General features: G+C 48.9%; 1 protein-coding gene across 1 annotated transcript; it reads left to right on the top strand.

Annotated features, from left to right (window-relative positions):
- The first annotated feature begins 1,214 nt into the window (after nucleotides 1-1,214).
- Nucleotides 1,215-23,087, top strand: ATP8B1 (ATPase phospholipid transporting 8B1). Its single transcript, XM_058824018.1, has 30 exons — nucleotides 1,215-1,294; nucleotides 1,567-1,739; nucleotides 3,472-3,575; nucleotides 9,544-9,736; nucleotides 12,078-12,175; nucleotides 12,475-12,588; nucleotides 13,074-13,172; nucleotides 13,268-13,329; nucleotides 13,747-13,819; nucleotides 13,927-13,997; nucleotides 14,343-14,425; nucleotides 14,585-14,743; nucleotides 14,910-14,998; nucleotides 15,271-15,461; nucleotides 15,548-15,756; nucleotides 16,185-16,228; nucleotides 16,352-16,508; nucleotides 17,067-17,255; nucleotides 17,477-17,589; nucleotides 17,819-17,983; nucleotides 18,079-18,190; nucleotides 18,389-18,464; nucleotides 18,572-18,704; nucleotides 18,928-19,213; nucleotides 19,795-20,018; nucleotides 20,430-20,513; nucleotides 20,784-21,029; nucleotides 21,182-21,320; nucleotides 21,402-21,532; nucleotides 22,049-23,087. The coding sequence occupies exons 4-30, from the start codon at nucleotides 9,556-9,558 to the stop codon at nucleotides 22,280-22,282; spliced, it is 3,762 nt and encodes a 1,253-aa protein (XP_058680001.1). The 5' UTR covers nucleotides 1,215-1,294; nucleotides 1,567-1,739; nucleotides 3,472-3,575; nucleotides 9,544-9,555; the 3' UTR covers nucleotides 22,283-23,087.
- Nucleotides 23,088-23,244: the final 157 nt, after the last annotated feature.

The following is a 23,244-nucleotide window of genomic DNA, read 5'->3' as shown; positions in this document are numbered from 1 at the left end:
CAGTGTGTTCCACAGACCAGGCTGTGCATGCAGCAGCCTTGTGAATACTGAAGTGGAAGCCAAATGTTCAGCCCTGGACAGGAATTAATGTCCTGCCCAGAGCCGGAATTGTCAAAAGCATGAGTAACCTCTGCTGCTTTGTTCAGCAAAAATGTTCCTGATTTTAATTAACTTTGGTTTTATTCTGGTGTGAGGAATTTGAGGCAGGCAGAAAAACAGAAAAGTGTTGAAGTACACAGCTGTGGAACTCAGCATCACATTTTTGGTTTAGGAAAACCAAATCTGTTTGAACAAGACTTTTCTGGCACAGGAAAATTGAGTATTGTTGCTGCTGAAAAAGAAACCAAGTGATCTCTGCAATACCTGCCAGTCCAAAACAAAGATCACTTTTAGTACAGAACAGCAGCCCATCATCACTTTAAGGGACAGAATTTTCCAGATTTTTATACTTAATCAGATCAGTAACCATATCTGCATTCCACTTGCCCTAAATTGCATTATTTGTGAACAAATGTGCATATGGCAGAACAGCACTACTGTTACCCCTAAATATGACCACTTTATCTATTAATTAATTTATCTGCTTATTAATGAGCAGAACCATCAGTTAATAATATCACTCCTGAGCATCCCCCAACTCCCCAGTCCTTCCTCAGAATGATTTGGGAACCAGGAGTCCATTCGGAGCATTTAAAAGACCAAAAGGCTCAAATCCTGTAGCCCTTCCAAAGCTCTCTAATGCTGTGCAGCCCAGTGAATAAGGAGCGATAAAGCAACCCTGCCAGGAGGCAGGTCCTGGCTGTCACCAGGGCAGGGCTGGACCCGCACCTCGGCACCTCCGGCGGGTGGGATCACCCCGGCCCGCACCTCGGCACCTCCCGCGGGTGGGATCACCCCGGCCCGCACCTCGGCACCTCCCGCGGGTGGGATCACCCCGGCCCGCACCTCGGCACCTCCCGCGGGTGGGATCACCCCGGCCCGCACCTCGGCACCTCCCGCGGGTGGGATCACCCCGGCCCGCACCTCGGCACCTCCCGCGGGTGCCGGCAGCGGCCGGGGGGTCCCGCTGCCCCCGAGCCCCAGCGGGGAGGGGCGGTGGGAGTGGCCGCGCTGTGCCGGGCCGGCCCCCGGCCCCTCCCCGCTGCCCCCGGCCCCTCCCCGCTGCCCCTCCCTGCTGCCCTACACCCGCCCGCAGAACCGGGCCAACCCGTCGGGCCGGTCTGGCGGCGGCTCCCGGGGAGCCGGGCGGGCGCGGGGCCGGCGGGCGCTGGGCGAGCGGGAACCCGCGGGGCAGGTGAGGCCGCGGCCGGGGGCTCCTGCCCAGCTGCCGGAGCGGGGCTCGGGGCCGGTGCCGGTGCCGGCCGCAGCCGCGGGGCCGTGACCCGGGGGCCGCGGTGCATCCATCCCCGCCAGGGCCGTGCAGCGCCAGCTCCGCAGGTGCCGCGCTCGCTGCGGGCCGGGGGTCGGGGCGGGCTCTGTCCCGGCCCGCCCCGCCGCACAGGTGGGGCCGGAGCTGAGCCCGGGCGCACCCGGAACGCCTTCCCTTCTTTTCTCCTTCCTTCCCAGAACATCCCCCGCTCGGAGCGAGGACCCCGACGCGTTGTTTTGGAGGGTTTAACCCCGCGGGAATCGGCGTCCCCCTCGCTCCCACCCGCGGGATGTGCGGCCGGTGACGGTCCAGCTTAGCGCAGAGTCCCTCCGGTGTGAAGTGTAGAGAAAGCGCAGGAGTTTGCTGGAAGGTGAGCTAAGGCAGCTCGGCTGTCTCCGGTCTCCCCGAGCCCCCGGGCACTGACTCCAGCTCGTGGCCCTGGGCTGGTTGCCTTGCTCCCGGCTTTCCCCCCCATACGTGTATACAACGAGAGCAGCCTTCAGGGCTGACTCATTAGTCAGTGTTTATACAGTCATCAGAGCAGCAATAGGTTTCTGCGGTAAGGAGCAGTAATTCTGCAATAGAAAATACTGGGCGAGTTACTTGTGAGGTCAGTGACTTGCTTGGAAAACTAAACAAAACCTATCCGGTGTCTTGGTCCTGTTAGCTGGTGCTTCGTGCCTGTAGCTCAAAGAGCATCCCTTGCTCGGAGCCGGGATGGAGCTGTGCTGAATGGAGCAGGGAATGGAGCATTTCCTCGGCTCGGGTGTCAGCAGGAGCGCTCTGAAACCCAAGAGGCCGAAGAGCCCGGGAGCTCTGGCAGGGAGCGTGCTGGTGATGAACAACAGCCGGGTGGGTGTTTGGTCTCCGGGCCGAGGGGCTTTGGCTCTGGAGAGCGGGGCCGCTGGGGTTTGGGGTGTTTGGGGTGGCAGCCTGGCCCTTGAGCAATCCCCGCCTGGGTGGCTGCTGCTGGAGCGAGTCCCTGGATTAACTCCCTGTCAGTGTCTGTGCTCCATCAGGCTGCTCAGGTTTCTGTTTGGTCGAGGGTTTTGATTTGTCTTCGTTTTCAAAGCCTGGTTTAGAAAATGAGTAGTATCTGGCCATTTTTGAAGCTTTCCTTGTCAGCTTCTGCACTGGTGGCCACCGTAGAATCTGGTTGCTTTCGTACCTGTCCCGGGCCTCTGTTTGTCTATTTGTTAACTTGTAGCTATTGTAGAGATTATTTTCAGTAATTTCTAAACTATTCTCACTTAATTCTGCCATAAAGACAGCATGTGAGTGTTCTGGACCTTTGCTTTAGAGTTTGGGATGGTGAGTTTCAAGAGGCACTTGCACTGAAGTTATTTTAAAATGAACTGGAATTTATTTCTCTGCTCTCTTGTTGGTGTGGCTGTTGTTTGAGGGCTGAAAGCTTGAAGTGCTGGCTGCTCTCAAATGTGGAAAGGGGGCTGGTTGTTGTTGTTTCAGATCCGAGGGGTTTTGATGTTCTTCCTGGCCGTGGGCTTTGTCGGGCCTCTTTTAAATGAGATGCTTTGTGCAGCTGTAATTGAATGCAGGACGTTGGCCAGGAGCTCCTGAAACCCAGCCCTGGCTCTGTCAGTGACTTACCCAATGGCCTTGGGCAAATCACTTAACCTCTCTGTTTCTGTGCTTGTCGCGGTGAAGGTGAAGGGCACATTCCCATTCCGGATTCTCTGAGCCCCCCTCGGCAGGTGCCCAGCTCTGTGACAGCACTGCTGCTTTTTGGCAAGCTTACACAATCCCTCTGCAACGTCTGCTGGGTTTTCCCCGTGTGTTCTGATAGAAACTTGAAATGTGATTTTCATTTGACAATTTGACAATCTCTGGTGATAGGAAAGATGTACTAATGACTTCACAAACAGGGTGTGGATGTTAATATCTTTAAAAGGTCTCTACCAACCTCAGGTTTATCACAGAGCCCAGACACCTTAGGGTCATAGGACAAACAGTTCCACACAAAGACTAAGAAATTTTTGCAAGGCAAATAAATGTCACGATTTTTCTACAGAATAGTTTTTGTTATTGTGCGCACACAAGGTGGAATCAGCCAATGAACCATTTTCTACATTGTTTCATTGCAGATGGAGCCTGATTTGAAGATGAACACAGGGGATCCTCTGTGAGTGGCCAGTGCCTGCGTCTGTGATGCAGTCTGGGCTTCAGTCACACACTCCACTGGATAAAGGTCAGTTGAGGAAAATGGCTTCAGTTTCTATTGTAGGTGCTGCCAGAAGAGGTGTGTTAATGGCATCTCCAATCTTGGTAGCAGGAAGTAACCTTTATTTAGTCCAGTTAAAAATACCTGCTGGTTTTGATGGTGATTACTAGGAAAAATCTCTCTATAAAGTTCCAAAAATCTTTTACCCCAAACAATGCAGTTTAGATGTGTACAACAATAATTATTTTTCCCTCTATTATCTTCAATATGTGCTGTTGTGTAACATGAACCTCGAGACCAAGGTAACACCCTCTAAAAGGCAGGCTGAAACCCCTTCAGAGAGGGCAGCTTGAGCAAAGGTTACCAACCCTTTTATCTTCTGCAAAGATAGCTTGCCTTGCCTTGGACTTTAAATGACAGAACTCTGCAGATCTGTTAATGAGAAATCCTAGGGCAGATAACGGGGAAATGATGATTTGGTTTCTGCAATGGCCCATCTTCAGCCCTTTTTGTGTAACCTCAGGCAGCTGTGGGTCTCTTTCTTGGAGCGATTTTCTGTTAAATTCTTGGTGTCTAGTTAATCTCTTCCCTGCCTCAAATCCTGTTGGCTCATCAGGATAAAGGAGTTATATTGGAAAGTCCTTCATTCTTATTTTCATACAAGTTTTAGTAAGTAGCTACACCGGGGAGTACGTAATAGCCTCTGCTTTCTATTTCAATTTTTTTCCCCAAGATGGGACTTGAACATTTGTCAGCAGCACAGAACTGAACCCTCTCTCCTCCCTCTAGAGGGTTTCAGGGTCTTGGTGTCTCAGCTTGCTTGAGCAGGTCTGCAGTGTGTTCAGGGGAGGAACTGTCACCTCCCTGCAGCCTGGTTGGCACGAACAGCTTTTTAAAGTTAGATTTTCAGAGCTTGGTGGTGCCAGGGTTACAGTTTTACTGTGGTGTTTGCCTCCTGATGGTGCAGGTAATCCGGGTTGTTAGGGCATTGGAGGAGGGACAGGCTTGGTTCCTTGCATAGCATTGCAAGGTTGGCTGCATACAATAGCAATTTAAAAGTCTCTTTTAACTGGAATTAGTCCTTAATCTTTAGAGTTGGTCCAGCCTCCAGAGCAGTAGTAGGTGCCTGTGTTAAGGCCCTATTGTGAATCAAATAGGTACACTTTGTATTTAAAAATGGTGTGTGTAAAACGTGTGTAAGATGAGGGGCTGGGTGCACAGCAGCACTCGATGGTGCAGCCAGGCTGCCTGCTCTGGGACCTGCCACTGGCAGAACAGGAGCCCCAGGGACCTCTCAGCTTGCAGGGAGAGCTCAGTCCTTGGTGCTTCTGTTGTGTGGGGTATGACACGTTGTGTCTCAGCACATGTTGTGCTCTCCTGAGTTGTGAGGGTGCATCACTTCCCCACAAGCGCTTTATCTGCAGCCGTACTGGCATCCCTCAGGTTTTATCCTTTTGGGGTGGTGGTGAGTCACCCCGTGTTGGCAGGTTCCAGTGGGAGCTGCTCCCAGGGTCACAGGGCAGGGAAGGTGTGCAGGGTCAGCAGTGGGGTTCCATGACCCTACACTCTCCAGGCTCAAAGTACATCCCTCAGCTCCTGAGCTCACCTTCTCTGGGCCGTCCCAGCAGCTGGGCTTTTCCTTTCCTAGGGTGCATGTGGCAGCCAGTGTGTTTGCGAACTGATGACTAAGGGAAATCATTCCCTTCAAGATATAACTTTTGTGTGTTCAATTACTGTAAAGCAGTCATTCAAGGAAGTATCTGGAGCTGTTGTGTGTGAAATAGATCAATAAATTAATTAGCTCTAAGCATGTAATTTGCATGGCTATCTACCTGAAGCTTAGTACTGTTTGGAGTGAAGGTTATTTCCTTGGCCCATTTGTGCTGATTCATGCTATTCGAGCTGCTGTTTTCTTTTACTCTCAAAATGTTGTAAAGATTACCTGGAAGGTTTTAGCTGTTCAGAAGACCTGTCTATCAGCCTGTCCAAGCACTTGTTACCAGTCACATTTCACATCTGCTGTGAGTAATCAGTGATCCATCTCATCTATTGGAAGCAAATCCAGTTTGTGATTTGCTGGTTTCCCTGCAGCAGCTCTGGTTCCAGGGAGATGAGCTGCTGAACACATTTTTAATGAAGGCCCATACTCTGCCAAAGTCTCAGGCTGGGATCGCTGAGGGGAGAGCAGAAATGCAATATCCTCTGTTTGAAGCCTTGGCTGTGCTTTGGAGGTGTTAAAAATAACTCCAGAAGCATTAACTGGTACCAGTTGGGTCATTATTGGGCTGAGGGTGGATCATGACCTGAGAGTGGGCTCTGGACTGTCTTTGCAATTCCAAATTTCAGGTCTCAAGTGCTGTTACAGCCATCCCTTAGTCCTGTGCCCATGGATGAACAATGAGCCTGAAACCTCGGGGTATGATATGGACTCGAGCTCCTTGAGTACAGGTGTCTGCTGTGGTGGAGCCATGCAGGTGCTCTGTGGGCTCTCATTTCTCCTCTGGTGCTCTCCAGGGTGGCAGCCCTGAGTGCCCCACCAGGCTCTCTTTGTCCATGTTCCCATTTTGGCTCCGATTCCCTGTTCCTGCTGAGGTGAGCAGTGTGGGACAGCTGAGGATGGCACAGTAATTACTGCTGTCTCTGAGGGGAAATGTAATTGGAGTGATCATGCACTGCCAGCAGGTCCCTGTGGGAACCTCCCCAGAGGCTGGTGTCACACATGGCTTTCTGCTGCAGTTTGGGAGTTTGTATTCAGCCCTCCTGCAAGCAGGTTTTGTTTTGCAATGCTGGATGCTCCAGCAACACCTGGTAAAGAAATAAATCTTATATCTCTGAGGCTCAGGCTTTGCATTTAAGTGCTTTTTAAAATGCCAGGTTAAATCAGTGAAACTTCTTGCTGTAGCTCTTTTGTCCTATTTAAGCTCCAGAGACCTGAAGCAGTTCAGAAGGGTCTCTGAGTTACTTTTTGTACTATCTGAGTTTGCTTTATGATTCTTGCATAAAATACTGATCTTGTTGTGTTCAGGAAGAGCAGTGCGTGGCCAGGTTTGAGCAGCTGTTGAGCTTGGCACTGCCCCAGTGTGTGAGGTAGTGCAGAATGTGGTGCCAAGGACAGGAACATGCAGGGTGTGGGCTGTGCACAGGCTGTGGTGGCCAGCAGGTGTGTAATGGTGAGCCTTGTAGGTCTTTATATCCATAATAAACACAAAATAACCGGTCTAGTGGCATTTTAATCCTTCTACTATTCATGTCCCTTGTTCTAGGTGGATTCCTGAACTTTCAGGGCATTTTGAGTGGTGACCCAATTTGCAAGAAGTCACCCCAGGTTCTTGCAGCAGTGTCATGTGCAGTGACTCTCCAGAGAAAAATTTAGAATAAGATTGCTTTGCGTTGTTGTTTACTGCCTTGAAACAAATGCAGTAAGTGGAGTTTTTACAAGGTTTAATTTATTCCCAATTATCTGGTGCTTGCCCTGAGGCAGAAGTAGACACAAAACCTGAGTTACTGAAGCCCTCTTGCCCTTTTAGTAAATAAAGTGGATCAGGTATACTTAAACCTGTGCTTACTACTGTTTTGATCCCCTTTATCTCCCCATGTATCCATCCTGCTGTTGGATCAGCAGGATTTTCCAGGCTGGAAGGCAGAGCTGGGAGCTGGGCACTGCTCCCCACCCACCCAGGCAGTGGAAGCTGGTGCTTCTCTAGACTGAAGTGGTTAATGGAAGGTTTTCTGGTCTGAAACAGTGTGATAGCCCTGGGTGTCAAGTCAGGAACTAGAAAATGAGGGCTGTGCAGCCAAGAACCAGCTTTTTAAAGTGTTCTCTGAGTATTTGATCACACAGTATTTAACAGCCGTGTTGTTCCACCTCAGGCCCTCCATGACCTGTTTCCACAGTCCTCAGAGTAGTGACCAGAAGCAGTAGTGGCCCCTCTGTTCTTGCCATGTGTGTTCCCCTGGAGCTTCTGCTGGGTGCTTCCTGCATCCAGGCTCTGCTGGGTGTGTGCTCCCTCTCTTACCTGCTCCCTCGGGCTTCGCTGGCATCTCTGCTGCTCCATGCTGTGGTTTCTCCCGTCTCCCCTTTCCCATCATGATCCCTCCCTGCCTTTCTCGGAACTTCTTCCAGACCAGGTGTCAAGAAACTGAGCTCTAAAGCAGTTTGTCGGCCTGCCAGGGGAGGACCCTTTGCCCCGGGTCCCACAGCAGCGCTCATCTCTCTCCCACCTGCGGGAGCTTTTCCTCAGGCTCCCGGCCAGCCCCGGGCACAATTCCATTGCCTCCTGCAGCATGCTAATGGTGTGCCCGAAGCACAGAGCGCTGGTGCTGCCTGCGGGGTAACACTTAATGAGATCTCCTCTCCTAACGAGGTTTTCCAGAGCGGTTTAGTTCTCTGAGGAGGGAAAGTGACTGCAATTAATTTAACCTTACCCCAGGTCACTTGGCGGGCTCTGTTCAGGGAGCATCAGGCTGCTGCTGGTGGCATTGTAGGAACTGCCATGCAGGCACACATCTGCAATGGAGAACAAAAGCAGCAGTTTTTGACATCTCATCTACCCTTTGCATGACTAATTGCTTCATTAATCATTAAGCAGGTAATCAGTAAAATTTAATAGACTAACAGCTGAATCTCTGTGTGCCGGGGATATGAGATTGTTTCAGTTGTTGTAGACTGAGAGCCAGTCAAAGATCTGGTGGCATTTTGTGTTCTAGGCACTGTGTGTGGGAGGAGCTTGTTCCCCCCAGCAGTCCCCATAAGAGGTGTTAGCAGGACAGAAAGAATTAAAGCACAGAAAAAAAGGAGAAATAAACCTAGAATATCACTGTAAGGTATTCAGGGGCCTGAATTGGAGCTTGAAGTGTATTTCCTAACTCCAAGGCTATTTAGGAAAATGTGATCTGTCACAGACGTCGCAGGTTCTACACCTGTGTTAGTGACCAGCTGGGTAATTCCATGAGGGAGAAGCCTCCAGCAGCTTGAGTGGGTCTTGGAGAAGCTGTGTGGACTCCTGTGCACTCAGCCTGGTGGATTTGTTGTATTTTTGGGCTGTCAGTCTGTGCTGGGCGGGCCCTGCAGCGCTGTGGCTCAGGAACATGGCCTGCCTTGGCTCCCTGCCAGCAGCCTGCCACTCGAGTAGCACAGTCTGTGCTCATGGAATATTTATCTCGCTCTTATAGCAGATATTGGGGAGGGGAGACGATTCAGCTTTGCAAAACCAGAAGCTGAGGGGGACGTCAGCAGGTTTGGTGCCAGCCCTGCTGGTTGCTGAGTTTGTAAGCAAAGGCAATGCCACGGTGGTGAGGCAGGTCAGGGGGCAAGCTGGGAATTGGTGTGTGGTTCAGGATTAGGATCACACCCAGCGGTGGCTGGAGATGTCCATTTGAGGCACAGCTGAAGGGCACATGGGCATGGCCACATCTCAGCTCATCCTCCTCTGATACAGCTCAGGGCTGAGCCAGAATGCCTCCCCTGGTGTCCTCGGGTGTTTGGGCAGCGAGATGTGGGATCTTGCAGTGACAAACACTGATGTTCAGCCGTGGGAAGAGAGAGGAAGCAAGGCTGGGTTGGGTGAGGCTGGGCAGGCTGGCATGGAGGATCAGCTGTGTGACTGAACCCTGGATGTCTGTCCTGGCACTCCGTGCCCAGTTCTGTGTCCCACTGTGGCCAAGCAGGGCTCCAGCTCCTGTGGCTCCTCAGGGCATGATGTAATGGCCCCTGGGAGACGTGTTTGTGTGCTCCCCAGTTCCTACATCTTGTGTTGGGAGCACACGGTGTTCTTGGGCTGCAGGGTGTAATTACACATAGCAGAACAGTAATGAAGGGCTGCCTGGGGCAGGAGTTGCCCCCTGATCCTGCTCAGTGCTGGGAAACCAAGCCCGTGCCCTGCGCTGTTCTGGGGTTTCACATGTGGGGTTTGGTGAGCAACACCAGCACAGTAAAACTGCAGATGTGATTTGCAGCACTTGCTAGGTGAGCTCTTGTCCCTAACTTGTCCCACAGGGTGCTAGCAGCATGATCTCAGAAAGGGACTCGGAGACCACCTTCGAGGAGGATTCCCAGCCCAACGATGAGGTGGTGCCGTACAGCGACGACGAAACGGAGGACGAGCTGGACAGCCGGCAGCCTGGGGCTGAACTGGGACCCAACCCAACCAGCAGGGACCCCAAGGAGAGCAGAGAGCCTGGCAAAAAAGGTAACAGCACCCTGGCCCTGCTTTGGGCAGCGCACGATGCTGGATGCAGAGGCTGAGCCTCAGGGACCGATTGGACTTTTGTATTTATGTGTCAGGTAAGGTTTGGAATGGCTTATTTGACTCTGGAGGAGTAAATTGATGGCAGTTCAGTTTAACAAATGTCAGAATGAGACTCAGCTTCATTCCAAGCTGCAGCCCAGTTCTGTGCCACCACTCCTTGCGCAAAGATAATGAGCTGCATGGTGACCTCCTGTTAATTAAGGCAGGCCCTGGATGTGCATGGCCTGTGCTCTGGGAACCTTTCAGATAGACCTTCAGGTACTTGGTTTCCCAGCCCTCTGGAAATGGGCTCCAGCATAAGCATTTTGCTGTGCTCAGTGTTTTCCCTGGATTTCTGCTTGTGCAGAGCAGATTCCCACCTCACTGCTCACTTTATAGCCTCATGAATTTCCTAAAAGGTAAAAGGTGAGTAGGAGGAGTTCAAAGGAACCGGCAGGTACAGCCTGTGGCTGCTGCCAGCATAAGAACCTCAGTGGGAGGAGCCTTTCTGCCATCCCTGCTCTGAACCTCTGCCCAGGAAACATCTGTAGCTCCCCTGAATTCCATTTTCTTATGCTGCAATGACAGTATTTTCAATGTAACCAGAGCCTGTGTAATTTATACAGATTTTTTCCTGTTTGTGTGGGAACAGCTGATCAGCTCTCATTTCATAACCAACTGTTGCGTGCTGTCATTTTACAAGCACCCATCACATGTTTAGTTTAAGAGTTTTTTTATGATGACATCCTTTAAAGTTGATGAATTACCAAAGCAGCTTGCCAAATATTAGGTGTTAGTACCACACTTCAATTTCGAGGAGCTTCCTTCCTGCAGGTTTTGCCTCGGACCTAATTTGTCAGCTTTCGATCAGTTTTATCAACACTGCAATGTTTTTGGTATGTGTTAAAGAAATGTTTATGTAGACTTTGTTTTTCTTTATGCCCTGTCATTTTGACAAACTTAGTAACTTTCTAAACTTATGCATATAATATTTAACTCAAAACATGTTTCCTCTAGATAAATATTTCTCTATTATCTTCCGGGCTTGTAACCAAGGTGCTGGAAATGAAAGTTGTATAGTCCCAGGAAAAGTCCAGATAAGTCCGTGTGGAATTTGCTCTGTGGTGGGCGGGAAAAACAAAACCACCTTTGCAGTTGGCTTTGGGTTTTGAAGCGTTAGTCACAGCCGTGCCCACGCCTCTGCTGCCGGCAGTTTCACCCCGTCTGTCCGTCCGTGGTGAGGAGGATCTCATGAAACCAGGAAGAGCAGCACTGGGGACAATCCCTGTGGGCTGCACGAGTGGGGAGATGCCTGGCCGCTGAGTCAGGAGAGCTGCGTTTCCAAACCCTGCCTGCGTCAGTCATCCTTCCCAGGCAGGCAGAGCTGCGGGAGCCGGCTTCCAGACCTGGGCAGGAGCTCCTGGGATGTGGGCAGGGCCCGGGTGCAGCTTCCAGACCTGGGCAGGAGCTCCTGGGATGTGGGCAGGGCCCGGGAGCCGGCTTCCAGACCTGGGCAGGAGCTCCTGGGATGTGGGCAGGGCCCGGGTGCAGCTTCCAGACCTGGGCAGGAGCTCCTGGGATGTGGGCAGGGCCCGGGAGCCGGCTTCCAGACCTGGGCAGGAGCTCCTGGGATGTGGGCAGGGCCCGGGTGCAGCTTCCAGACCTGGGCAGGAGCTCCTGGGATGTGGGCAGGGCCCGGGTGTCTGTGCTAAACCGGAGCTGATGGGGCTGGGAGGGAAAGCCTGTGAAAGAGCAGGCACAGAAAATTGTGATGGATGCAGTTCCTGTTCCTGAGTTTTCTCGCAATGGAACAAAACTGGTGGCTGAAGATACAAATCTGAAGCACTCATTTTATATTTTTTCATGGGTGTGAGTGAAGAGCATGGCACAGCATGGTTGAATCAATTAATTGCCTTCAAAAGGTGAACTGACCTCTTCATTTCCAGCAAGACACATACCTGGGTTGGAGCGCTTAGCGCTTCGCGGGCCTCACGGAGGCAACCAAAAGAGGGGAGAGAAGGGAATTCACCCTGAGTAAATGTTACTCTGCAGGTGTCCCACAGAACTTTCAAATGTTAAGCAAGCTCCTCCCTTCCTCTGGATGTACTTGAATTGCTAATAAAGACAAACAGCCTGGAAATGCCTTGGAAAGGTTTCTTTAAGGATATGTATTGTAAAGCAGGTACCAGCCTTTCTTCAGCCGAAAGTTCCTTTAAAATAGGGATTAGAGAGAAAACCTGAAAGTGGCAGATTTGTTCCCTCATTGTTTGTAACACTTTTCAACTCCTTTTGTCCCTTGCAGACTGCAGCTGGCAAGTTAAAGCAAACGACCAGCGTTTCTATGACCAGCCGGGCTTCAAGAGAACAATCTTCCTGTGCTTCCAGAAAAGCAAATATGCGGTAAGTTGTTTTATCCCAATGAGGTGCTAATTGTCGGGAGAATGCTTCCTTAATCTGGGTAAGATCTTTGGAACGGCTGGTGAGTGGTGTAAAAGCCACCGTTCACAATTCCTCAGTGTTTCCAGCACAGGAGGGGAAGAATAACTGGGTTGGGGTTTTGGAATGGAAAATGAAGAGTCTATCAAGAGACGTGTTTAAGGTGAGATAGAGAATTGGGAACTTAAACCTATGCACTGTACATTTGTGTTGGAAGGAGAAACTCTGCTGTGTCACTGATGATGTTTGGGTTTCTCCCACAGGGAAATGCAATTAAGACATACAAGTACAACCCCATCACTTTTCTACCTCTGAATCTGTTTGAACAGTTCAAGAGAGCAGCCAACTTCTATTTCCTGGTTCTTCTCATTTTGCAGGTAAGCAAGATGGAGAGTACTCACTGTGAAGGGAATCTGGGCTCAATAATATTTGACACAGTTCAGTGCTGTCCTGCCAGGGAATTGAGGGGCACTATATGAACTGCTGCAGAGACCAAGCCCATCATAACAGAAACCTGCAACAAATCCAGATGAGCTATGGCAGGCTTCTGGGATGAGCTAGTTGCACAGAATTTGAATGAACTCGTTGCAGAGCTCATGAATTTCATGAGGAAAAGATATTTCTTGAGTTCATCTCATAAATCAGAAGCACCACCAGACTATACGAGCCAGTGCAATTGTTAAAGGGAAGCTGATTCCTAAGTAGTGTAACAGCCAAACTCTTCTTTTGTTCATTTTCACAACCTGACTTAAAATTCTCTCTGATGTGTTGGTTTTTTCTCTAGTCAGGTCACTGTGAAATATCTCTGATTTCAATTTGATTGATGATCCCGTGCTGACCTGATTTTATTGGTCTTTTGCAGGCGATTCCTGAAATAAGTACCCTGTCATGGTACACAACTCTGGTGCCCTTGCTCCTGGTGCTGGGAATAACTGCAGTCAAAGACCTGGTGGATGACATTGTAAGAACCATGTTCTGTAAATACAAAAGCAAAACCCTCCCAGTGCAGCTCATGTCTCCTGTTGTGACACAGGGCATTGTTTGCTGTGGTTTCAGGCTCGTCACAGGATGGACAACGAGGTCAATAACAGGACATGTGATGTCATCAAGGATGGAAGGTTTGTGTGTTCCCCTCTGAGCTCTGATCCTGTCCCTGTTGCTAAGCTTTGCCACAGATCTGAAGCTGTAGATGGTAGGAAAGGCTCAGCTCTGTTCTCTGTCTGAAAACCTAACTGAAGCTGGAAGAGAATTGCTTGAAGGAGTAATTTAAAGTTAATTCTCCGGGACTAAATCTGTGCTAAGAGCAACTTCTTTGGAGAGCAGGACAGGAATTCCCAACTAGGTGAAGTGGGAAGAGAAGAGGTAGGTTGGCTTCTGAGCTGTAGACCCTCAGCTAAATTGCAGTTTCTGAGAAGCAAACCCACAGCACACCAAAAGGTCATTTTTTTCCTAAGGAAAGTTCAATATTATAAGATTTATAGAGTGGATTTTTTCTACATTAAAAGTAACAATTATTAAACTATCTTTGGTTTCAGGTTCAAAGCCACTAAATGGAAAGATATTAAAGTTGGTGATGTTGTTCGTCTGAAGAAAAATACTTTTGTTCCTGTAAGTTCCTTTTGCTCCTGCTTCAGATACATTTGTTTGATGTTTCAAGAGAGCTCTGTAGGAGTTTTTACCTGGCTTTATTTGATGTCTATTTATTTGTTTTCTAGGCTGATATTTTGCTGCTGTCCAGCTCAGAACCAAACAGTCTGTGCTATGTGGAGACAGCTGAACTGGATGGGTAAGGCTCTACTTGAGGATGCCTTGGAGTTAATTTGGGCTGAGTAGGAAAAGAGCAAGGATTGTGTATGTTAGAGTCTGCTTGTTAAGCCACACATGGGGAACTGCATCCAGCTGCTGATTCCCACAATTCAAGAATCATTAAAACTTGTCCACTGGAGTGCTACAGGCACATCAAAAGTGTTGGAGAATGTGACATAGGAAGAAAGGGAGAAGGACATGGATTTATTTTTTACTTTAGTATAGGTTGCCCAGAGAAGTGGTGGTACCTTAATTTAATTGTGTTTAAACTTCTCTCCTGTACCCATGGTTTTAATAAAATCACCTTTTTATTTTTTCTTCTTAGTGAGACTAACTTAAAATTCAAAATGGCCCTAGAGGTGACACACAGACACCTTCAGGAAGAAAGTGCCCTGGCAGACTTTGATGGTTGGTACAGTTCTACACCTAATGCTGTTAGAACCTAGCTCAAATTGTTTGCAAGTCAATAAAAGTAAAGCAAAGCTACTTTGATGTTGATGGTGGGTACAAGTCAATGCATTTGGATTTAACTTGTACATTAAACACATTCTCCTCCACATTTTCTAGGTCTGGTTGAATGTGAAGAACCCAATAACCGGCTGGATAAGTTTACAGGAATGTTATCCTGGAGAGACTCAGTTTATCCCCTGGATGCAGATAAGATTTTGTTGCGTGGCTGTAAGATCAGGAACACAGACTTCTGCCATGGAATGGTCATATTTGCAGGTGTGTAATACTTCCCCACTAAAAGCACACCTGTAGAGTGAAAAAGAATCTTCATCCTATAGACACCAACTGTATTTCATGTCCCAGTTTGGTAAAATTGTAATACTAGCATGTGTTTGCTTATCCTATCTTTCCCTTTTTTAATTTTTTCACTCTTTATTTTTAGGTGCTGACACAAAAATAATGAGAAATAGTGGAAAGACAAGATTTAAAAGGACAAAAATTGACTCCCTTATGAACTACATGGTTTATACTGTAAGCTTTTTTTTAAAATTCTGATCTTAAGTGAATAGTGTATGTGAAGTTGGGCAGCTTCTTCCTGTGTATATGTAATAAATATGTTTTGACTTTTTCTGGCCTGCTGAGCTGGGATGGAGTAGGAGGAAATCTGAAATGTGCCTTTGTGGGAAATGATGGCTCCATTTCTCCTCACAAGTATCTGTCACATTCTGTTAGGAGCATGGGGATTTGGGATTTAAGTCGAGCAGATGTTCCTGAAGTGTGAGAGGGCTCTCTGTGCCCTGCAGATCATTGTGGTCCTTATCCTGCTGTCGGCGGGGCTGGCCATCGGCCACACCTACTGGGAGCAGCAGATTGGCAACTCCTCCTGGTACCTGTACGATGCTCAGGACTCCAGCCCTGCCTACCGGGGCTTCCTCACCTTCTGGGGATACATCATTGTCCTCAACACCATGGTGCCCATCTCCCTCTACGTGAGGTAGGTAGGGCAGTCCCTGAGGAGCTGTCACTGGGTGAAAATGGGAGCTGCAGCTGGAGTGAGAACCTCCCTTCTCTTTCGTTCAGTGTGGAAGTGATTCGCTTTGGCCAGAGCTATTTCATCAACTGGGACCTGCAGATGTACTACCCCGAGAAGGACACGGCTGCCAAGGCCAGGACCACCACGCTGAACGAGCAGCTGGGCCAAATCCAGTACATCTTCTCTGACAAGACTGGAACCCTCACACAGAACATCATGACCTTTAAAAAGTGCTGCATAAACGGGCAAAGATATGGTAAGCTGTGCAAAGGAGGAGGAGGAAGAATTTTAATGCTTGCTGGAGGTCAGGTACATACAAGTTCTCTTAGCTCCAGCTGAACTTCCACAATTTAGACCTGGCACTGGGTAAAGCATAGGGTTGAGTTGTTGGGATTTTCTCACTTACAAGGTGGAAATAATGGAACTTTAGTGGGAACTTCTCAGCTTTCAGAAAAACTGAAAATTGGTAATTTGCACCATTTTTTGTACATATTTGCTTTTGCTAGAAATGCTCTGAGGACAAAGTCAAGAAACAGACAGGGACATTTTAGTGTGAGCAGCAGTTTGTCCTTTCCCTTCCCGTCCAGTGGCAGGGCAGTACATGTTGTGGATATGTTTTATTTGTGGTGGGCTGTAAAAGCTGTGCTGTGCCCGGTGCCCTGAGTGTGGGTGCTTGCCTTGCAGGGGACTGCCGGGATGCAGCAGGGCAGCTCCAGAGCCACGCAGAGGTAGGTCCATGCCAGCTCCATGCCAGCCACTGCCTGGCCCATCCGTGGGACAGAGAGGTGCGGGTGGGCACAAAGCAGCGGCACCTCGGTGACTCAGCCTCTCTTCCCCTGTTGTCTAAGCAGCAAGTTGATTTCAGCTGGAATGCGTACGCAGATGGAAAGTTCTTATTCTACGATCACTACCTGATAGAGCAAATAAAGGCTGGAAAGGAGCCAGAAATCCAGAAGTTCTTTTTTCTGCTTGCTATTTGTCACACAGTCATGGCTGACACTTCTGATGGTGAGTGTGGCTTTTGCTTAGTTTGTTTTCCTTGTGTAGCAGAAAACAATAATTCAAATTCAGTTCCACGAGGGAGACATCTGCAACTAATGCTGATACCATAAGGAAGGAGTGTTCGGCTGCCCTTTTAAATTAAACAAAACTAAATGTAGAGGGGATCAGTTTTTGAATTCATGAATTCATGGGTTGGAAGATTCAATTACAACATGGAATATGAATATTGCTTTACTCCCATCCTTGTGAAATCTCCATGAAACCAACAGTGTCCTGTCCTTTCTTGTTCCTACTGTTTTTGGGGTTGTTTCCACTCACTGTATTGGTGTCTCTGGCCAAGGATGTGTGTTTTGGAGCTTCTTTTGAAAATGTTTAAATGACTGGATTGAGAAATTAGGATGTTGAGGTAGCAAACGTGGAGTTTTGCAGTCTGAGGACCGATCCTGTTTGGGCAGCAGGTGTCACAGACTGGGGCTGTGCTCCCTGCTCTCGGTGTGCCCTGCTGGCGGGTGCCGCAGCAGCGTCCAGTGCACCCTCAGCTGTGTGCTGGCTGCCGTCCTGCAGGTCAGCTCCACTACCAGGCAGCGTCCCCGGACGAGGGGGCCCTGGTGACGGCCGCGCGCAACTTCGGGTACGTGTTCCTGTCCCGGACGCAGAACACCATCACCATCAGTGAGATGGGCGTCCAGAGGACCTACGATGTCCTGGCCATCCTGGATTTCAACAGTGACAGGAAGAGGATGTCTGTCATTGGTAAGCTGACTGCCACCAGCCTGCGTGGAGGTCTCTTGTTTAGGGGTGAAAAGAGATGTGCAGAGGGAGCTGGGGTCAAGAATTACCAGTCCTGGGGCATGTTTGAGCCCACTGAAGGAGAAACGCCATCTTGCACTTTGGTACTTGGCAGTAGGCTGAGAAATCCAATCTGAAGTGATTCCTTGATGTAAGGGTGCCAGCTGTGCTGTTTCCCTCCGCAGTAAGAGAGTCCGGTGGCAATATCAGGCTGTATTGCAAAGGGGCTGATACGGTGATTTACGAGCGGCTGCACCCCTGCAATGTCAAGAGAGAAGCCACAGAAGAGGCCCTTGATGTATGTTTGTATTTTGTATGCACTTTTTAAAACAAAAATTGTTTCTTTCTGACAATAGTGTTATTCATTTCCTTTTCCTAAGCTATTAAGACAAATGGAAACCTGCAATTGGTTCTGAAAGTTGGACTTGTTCTGTCAAACTTGTCAAATGCTCATGTTCTTCCCCTATGTTTGGATTGAAAATGAAGAGTTTTCTTTTGTGATATGTGTGGTTTTAATTGTTTTTCAGGTCTTTGCAAATGAAACTCTCAGGACACTCTGCCTGTGCTATAGAGACATAAGCCAGGATGAATTTGAAGTGTGGAATAAAAAGTTTCTGGAGGCCAGTTTAGCTACAAGTCACCGGGATGAAGCTCTGGACAAAGTGTATGAGGAAATAGAAAAAAACTTGATTGTAAGGAGCTGCACATTTTTAGTACATTTCAATTCTTATATTAAAAGAAACATGTTTCAGTGCTACTAACCACCTGTATTTCAAATGCCTTCCAGCTGCTTGGTGCAACAGCTATTGAAGATAAACTACAGGATGGAGTTCCAGAAACTATCTCCAGACTCTCCAAAGCAGACATTAAAATCTGGGTGCTTACTGGTGACAAAAAAGGTGGGGTTACAGCCAAACAGCTAAAAACAGGAGGATGTTTTCCTGTTCATCTGCGCTGTGGCATTGAAAGGGAATTCTCATACTGAAACGTAAATCAGAAATTACTTAAGAGCACTTGAGGTGCTTCTGGGCTGCTCCTAACAATTGTTTGTGGCAGAACTTTCAGTAAATACTTCCCTCTCTTAATTTTTTTTGTAGAAACTGCTGAAAATATTGGATTTTCTTGTGAACTCCTAACAGAGGACACAGCCATCTGCTATGGAGAAGATACCAGGCAAGTAAAAGTACAGAGGAGTTAGTTTTCAGGATTTTCAGTCTGGGACTGACCTAGTTTAAAGTTTATCCTTGACTTTTCAGTACAGTTTCCCCCTCTCTTTGCAGTGCTCTCCTTCAAACGAGGCTGGAAAACCAGAGGAACAGGGCTGGCTCCAGTCCACATTCCTCTCTCAGAATGAACGAGCCGTTCTTCCAGGGCAGCAGAGACCGGGCTCTGATCATCACTGGCTCCTGGCTGGTATGTACAAAGGCTGCTCTCCCAAGTGTTTGGGGTTTTGGGGCACCACCAGCCTGCCGTGTCTTTCACTGAGGACTCTGTTCCGTTGTCTGCATGAGCAGTTCATTAAAATGCCAGAAGTGGATGCTGGGAGCATCATGACCTCAGGTGTTGTTAGGCAGTGCCTGGAGTAGGACTGGAAATGGTGCAGAAGAGAATACAGTAAGTTTTATTTTTTTCACAGAATGAAATCCTGCTGGAGAAGAAAAAGAAGAAAAAGAAACTTAAACTGAAATTCCCCAGAACAGCAGAAGAGAAGAAAAAACAAACTGAGAAAAGGAGAAGGGCAGAGGCCTACAAGGAGCAGCAGCAGAAGAACTTTGTTGATCTGGCCTGCGAGTGCAGGGCTGTGATTTGCTGCCGTGTGACACCCAAGCAGAAGGCCATGGTGGTGGAGCTGGTGAAGAAGTACAAGAAGGCCATCACCCTGGCCATCGGGGACGGGGCCAATGATGTGAACATGATCAAAAGTAAGGCAGCTGTCAAGCTCTCCCGCTAGGACAGATCTCCTCTGGCCTGCTCCTGCGGTCTCTCCACTGTCCCTCTCTGTCAGAAGACTCTTCCATCTGCTTTGCTGCCGTGGGCCCTTTAGCTTCTGTGCCTGTTTCCCTTTCTGAGGAAGCACTTTAGAAAATGGTTAGTGATTTTTCCTGATCTATTTTTTTTTCTGTAGACATTCCCTGAGCAGGAATCTGTTCTCATGCTGTGTGTTACCGAGTGTAATATAAAGACCAAAGCAGTAGCTTGGCTGCCTCTTGCCTGGTGGCATTAGCCATCCCACATTGTACCTGCTCTGCTTCCCAAGAGATGCAAGTGAGGAAAAAATGTCTAGGATAGTGTTTATGTCCCAAGGGTGTTTGTAAACTGCCTGGCCAGTTTGTTCAGCACTTTACTCCCTCTGTCCCATCGCTTGGTTCTCCTTTGGTCAAATTTCCCGGTGCATTCTGCCAGAACAAGCACTGAGAGACAGTGCAGGTGACAGTAGAAATGGCCCTGGTCGTGTTCGTGTCCCTCTGTCCAACCTCGTGTGTGGTGTTTGTCCCTCACCCAGCTGCCCACATTGGAGTTGGGATCAGTGGCCAGGAGGGCATGCAGGCTGTCATGTCGAGTGACTACTCCTTCGGGCAGTTCCGCTACCTCCAGCGGCTGCTGCTGGTCCACGGGCGCTGGTCCTACATCAGGATGTGCAAGTTCCTGAGATACTTCTTCTACAAAAACTTCGCTTTCACACTGGTCCACATCTGGTACTCATTCTTCAATGGCTTCTCTGCCCAGGTAGGAAGCTGTGCTCATGTGGGATAGCAACAGGCAGGTGCTTCTGTCAGTGTGGAACAGCAAAGGCTTAACCTGGGAAGTGTCAGGAGTGTGAAGTTGTCACCAGCGATTTCTGCAAGAGGATGTGATGAGTACTGAGTGAGTTAGTTACAAGCAGTTAGGTATGATTCCAGAGCACTGAAGTCAGGATCATTGCTGTACAGGGAGGAACATTTGGGAGGAGTGAGGCAGCTTAACACAGCCTAAGGAGCTTCAGCAGAGCCTTGAGCCAAGGTGCTGCTGCCTTTGGGTGAACACCAAGACAGGGAACTTAAAGCTGTAGTAGAGCACATGTGAGTTTTCTCAGGAACTGGAGGGGAAGGGTGTAATCAAATGAAATCACCAAGTCCTGCAATTCCCACTCTGTTGCAGACAGCCTACGAGGACTGGTTCATCACAGTGTACAACGTGCTGTACTCCAGCCTCCCAGTCCTGCTCGTCGGCTTGTTCGACCAGGTATCCCCATGTTGTTACAGCAATGAATCCAAAGGCACCTGTCACCAGGTCTAAGTTACGCTGGTTGTCCATGAAACAAGAGGGGTTTGGTTTTGTGGCTTTTAAGAACATCTTCCTTTTGCATTACTCTGTGCAAATCCCTGCTATTGGAAAGAGAAAGGGATCTGCCATTCCCTTTGGGACACTGTATAGTTCAGCTTCTCACTTTCCAAACCTCAGGCTAAGAACAACAATTCACAACTTTCTTTTTTCTTTTTCCTCTTTATTAAGGATGTGAGCGACAAACTGAGCCTTCGGTTCCCCAGACTTTATGTTTTGGGTCAGAGAGATTTACTTTTCAACTACAAGAAGTTCTTTATAAGTTTGCTCCATGGAGCTGTAACTTCACTGATCATCTTCTTCATCCCGTATGGAGCCTACCTTATATCTATGGGACAAGATGGAGAAGGCCCTGCAGATTATCAGTCCTTTGCTGTCACAGCAGCATCCTCTTTGATATTTGTGGTCAATTTTCAGGCAAGTAAGCTTGGTTCCCTGAGCTCTGGTGTTCTGAGAACACTTTCTGCTCACTGTTCTAAATTTCTCTACTAGAAAGGTAACAACATGTAAGAAGTAATTGACATTATTTGGAATTAAGAAACTCATTTGGCACTTTTGTTTGCTTTTAGATTGGCCTGGATACATCTTACTGGACTTTTGTTAATGCTTTTTCAGTATTTGGGAGTATTGCACTTTACTTTGGGCTCACATTTGACTTTCACAGTGCTGGAATCCATGTTCTCTTCCCTTCTGTCTTTCAGTTCACAGGTGAGTCCTGGTGCTTTGTGGTTCTCAGTCCTGTCTGATGTAACATTATCATAAATTAACTTTTGCTCCTTTTATTCCCAGGAGCTGCTCCGAATGCTCTGCGGCAGCCATACCTTTGGCTTACCATGATTTTAACCATTGCCATTTGCTTACTGCCTGTAGTGGCACAGCGCTTTCTGTCCATGACAATCTGGCCTTCAGAGAGCGATAAAGTGAGTGAAATCTGGTATTTGGGTGAATGTGGCAGGTGTTTATTTACAGGGGCTGGTGTCAGTGCTAAGGTGTGGGCTAGTGGAGGGTGTCCCTGCACATGGCAGGGGTGGGACGAGATGGGCATTAAGGTCCCTTCCAACCCAAGCCATTTTGGGATTTTGTGACAATGTTAGAGACAAGTAAGTGATGGTGTCCTTCAGAGAGTGACACAAGCCTGGCTTGGGTCCCGTGAGCAGAGTGGCTGCAGGGCTGGCCAGAGGCAGCAGCTGAGTGGGGGCTGTTTCCTCGTGTGCCTGGCTGAGATCTGGTGGTGCCACTGAGACCCCATGAGGCTGCTGAGGGCCCCAGTTTGGGTTTAATTTAGGCTGGCCTGGAGTGCTAGGGCTACATGTCAAGAGTGTAGGGGATGGATTTGGCTACCTGCCCTGCCTTGAGCCAGCGCACAGCTATGAGAACAGATCAGCTGTGGCGATGCTGCCTAATGCACGGCCCGCGGTGTGTTTGCGTGCGCGCAGATCCAGAGGAACCGTCGGAAGTACCTGCTGGAGGAGCAGCAGTGGAAGCGGCGGCAGAGCGCGTTCCGCCGCGGCGTGTCCGCCCGCCGCTCCGCCTACGCCTTCTCGCACCAGCGCGGCTACGCCGACCTGATCGCCTCGGGGCGCAGCATCCGCAAGCGGCGCGCCCCGCTGGACGCCGTGCTGGCCGCGCCGGCCGCCGGGGACACCGCGGACACGGGGGACACCAGCTGAGGGACTGCCCGCCTGCTGCCCGGGGCTGTTGGTCACAGCGACTGCACAGAACTGTTCCGCACGAACTCAGCAGCTTGTTCAACCACCTGGCATGAGGATGTGAAGATTTTTATGTCTCAGAAGTTTCTGGGTTTGGACTCCTGGGAGCACAGAAAGGCCAAGAGTTCTCTGTGGAACTACTGATCCTTGTGTGAGTGCTCTATATGACAGTGAAGGATACACGTGCTGGGAATGGAAACCCGGCAGTGTCTGGTTTTAGTGATGCCTGGAATTGCAGACTTTTCACTTTTGAATACTAGGCTGGTATAAAACTGTATCCACATTTCATCGTTGTCATTGAAAGCAATTTTGCTTGTGTGCTCCATTTCATTAACTGCTCAGACATGGGGTGCTCGGCTCTGGAGAGGGCTCTGGACGTTCCCATCGGAGCCGTCACAGCTGAGCTGGGATGTCTTTGGTGATGAACTCCTGCCCGTGTCAGATTGGATTGGGAATCAGGATAGATCTCAGCTCAGGAAGCTGCCCCTGGAGCTGGCACAAGCTATTCATTTCAGTTCTGGACAGTCAGTGATGGATAACTAGAAATCGGTCACTTTCATTGGAATGTATTTCAGTTGCTGGTGCCTCAGTTCTTACAGTGTAAAAAGTGGTTTTATCAGTCTCTTTACATTTGCACATTCTTTACTGGAGTTGAGGTGTTTGAATGTTTCACTTTTATCTACTTCCCTCTCCCGAACTAAAAGCTAATTATTGAAATGGTTTTGTCGAGGTGTTTGAATGTTTCACTTTTACCTACTTCCCCCTCCCGCACTAAAAGCTAATTATTGAAATGGTTCTATAGTAACAGTTATGCCCTACAGCTCTCATTCAATGGAATGTACATTTCAAAAGTGTAACGCAAATAAATATGCGATAGCGCGCTTCCTTGCCATGAGTCCGGGGGTTAGCCCGGCCCGTGCCGA

This window comes from Ammospiza caudacuta, chromosome Z (genome assembly GCF_027887145.1).
Source record: "Ammospiza caudacuta isolate bAmmCau1 chromosome Z, bAmmCau1.pri, whole genome shotgun sequence".
Lineage (NCBI taxonomy): Eukaryota > Metazoa > Chordata > Aves > Passeriformes > Passerellidae > Ammospiza > Ammospiza caudacuta.
Note: the sequence above shows the minus strand (reverse complement) of the source record. Positions and strands in the feature narration are given on the sequence as shown.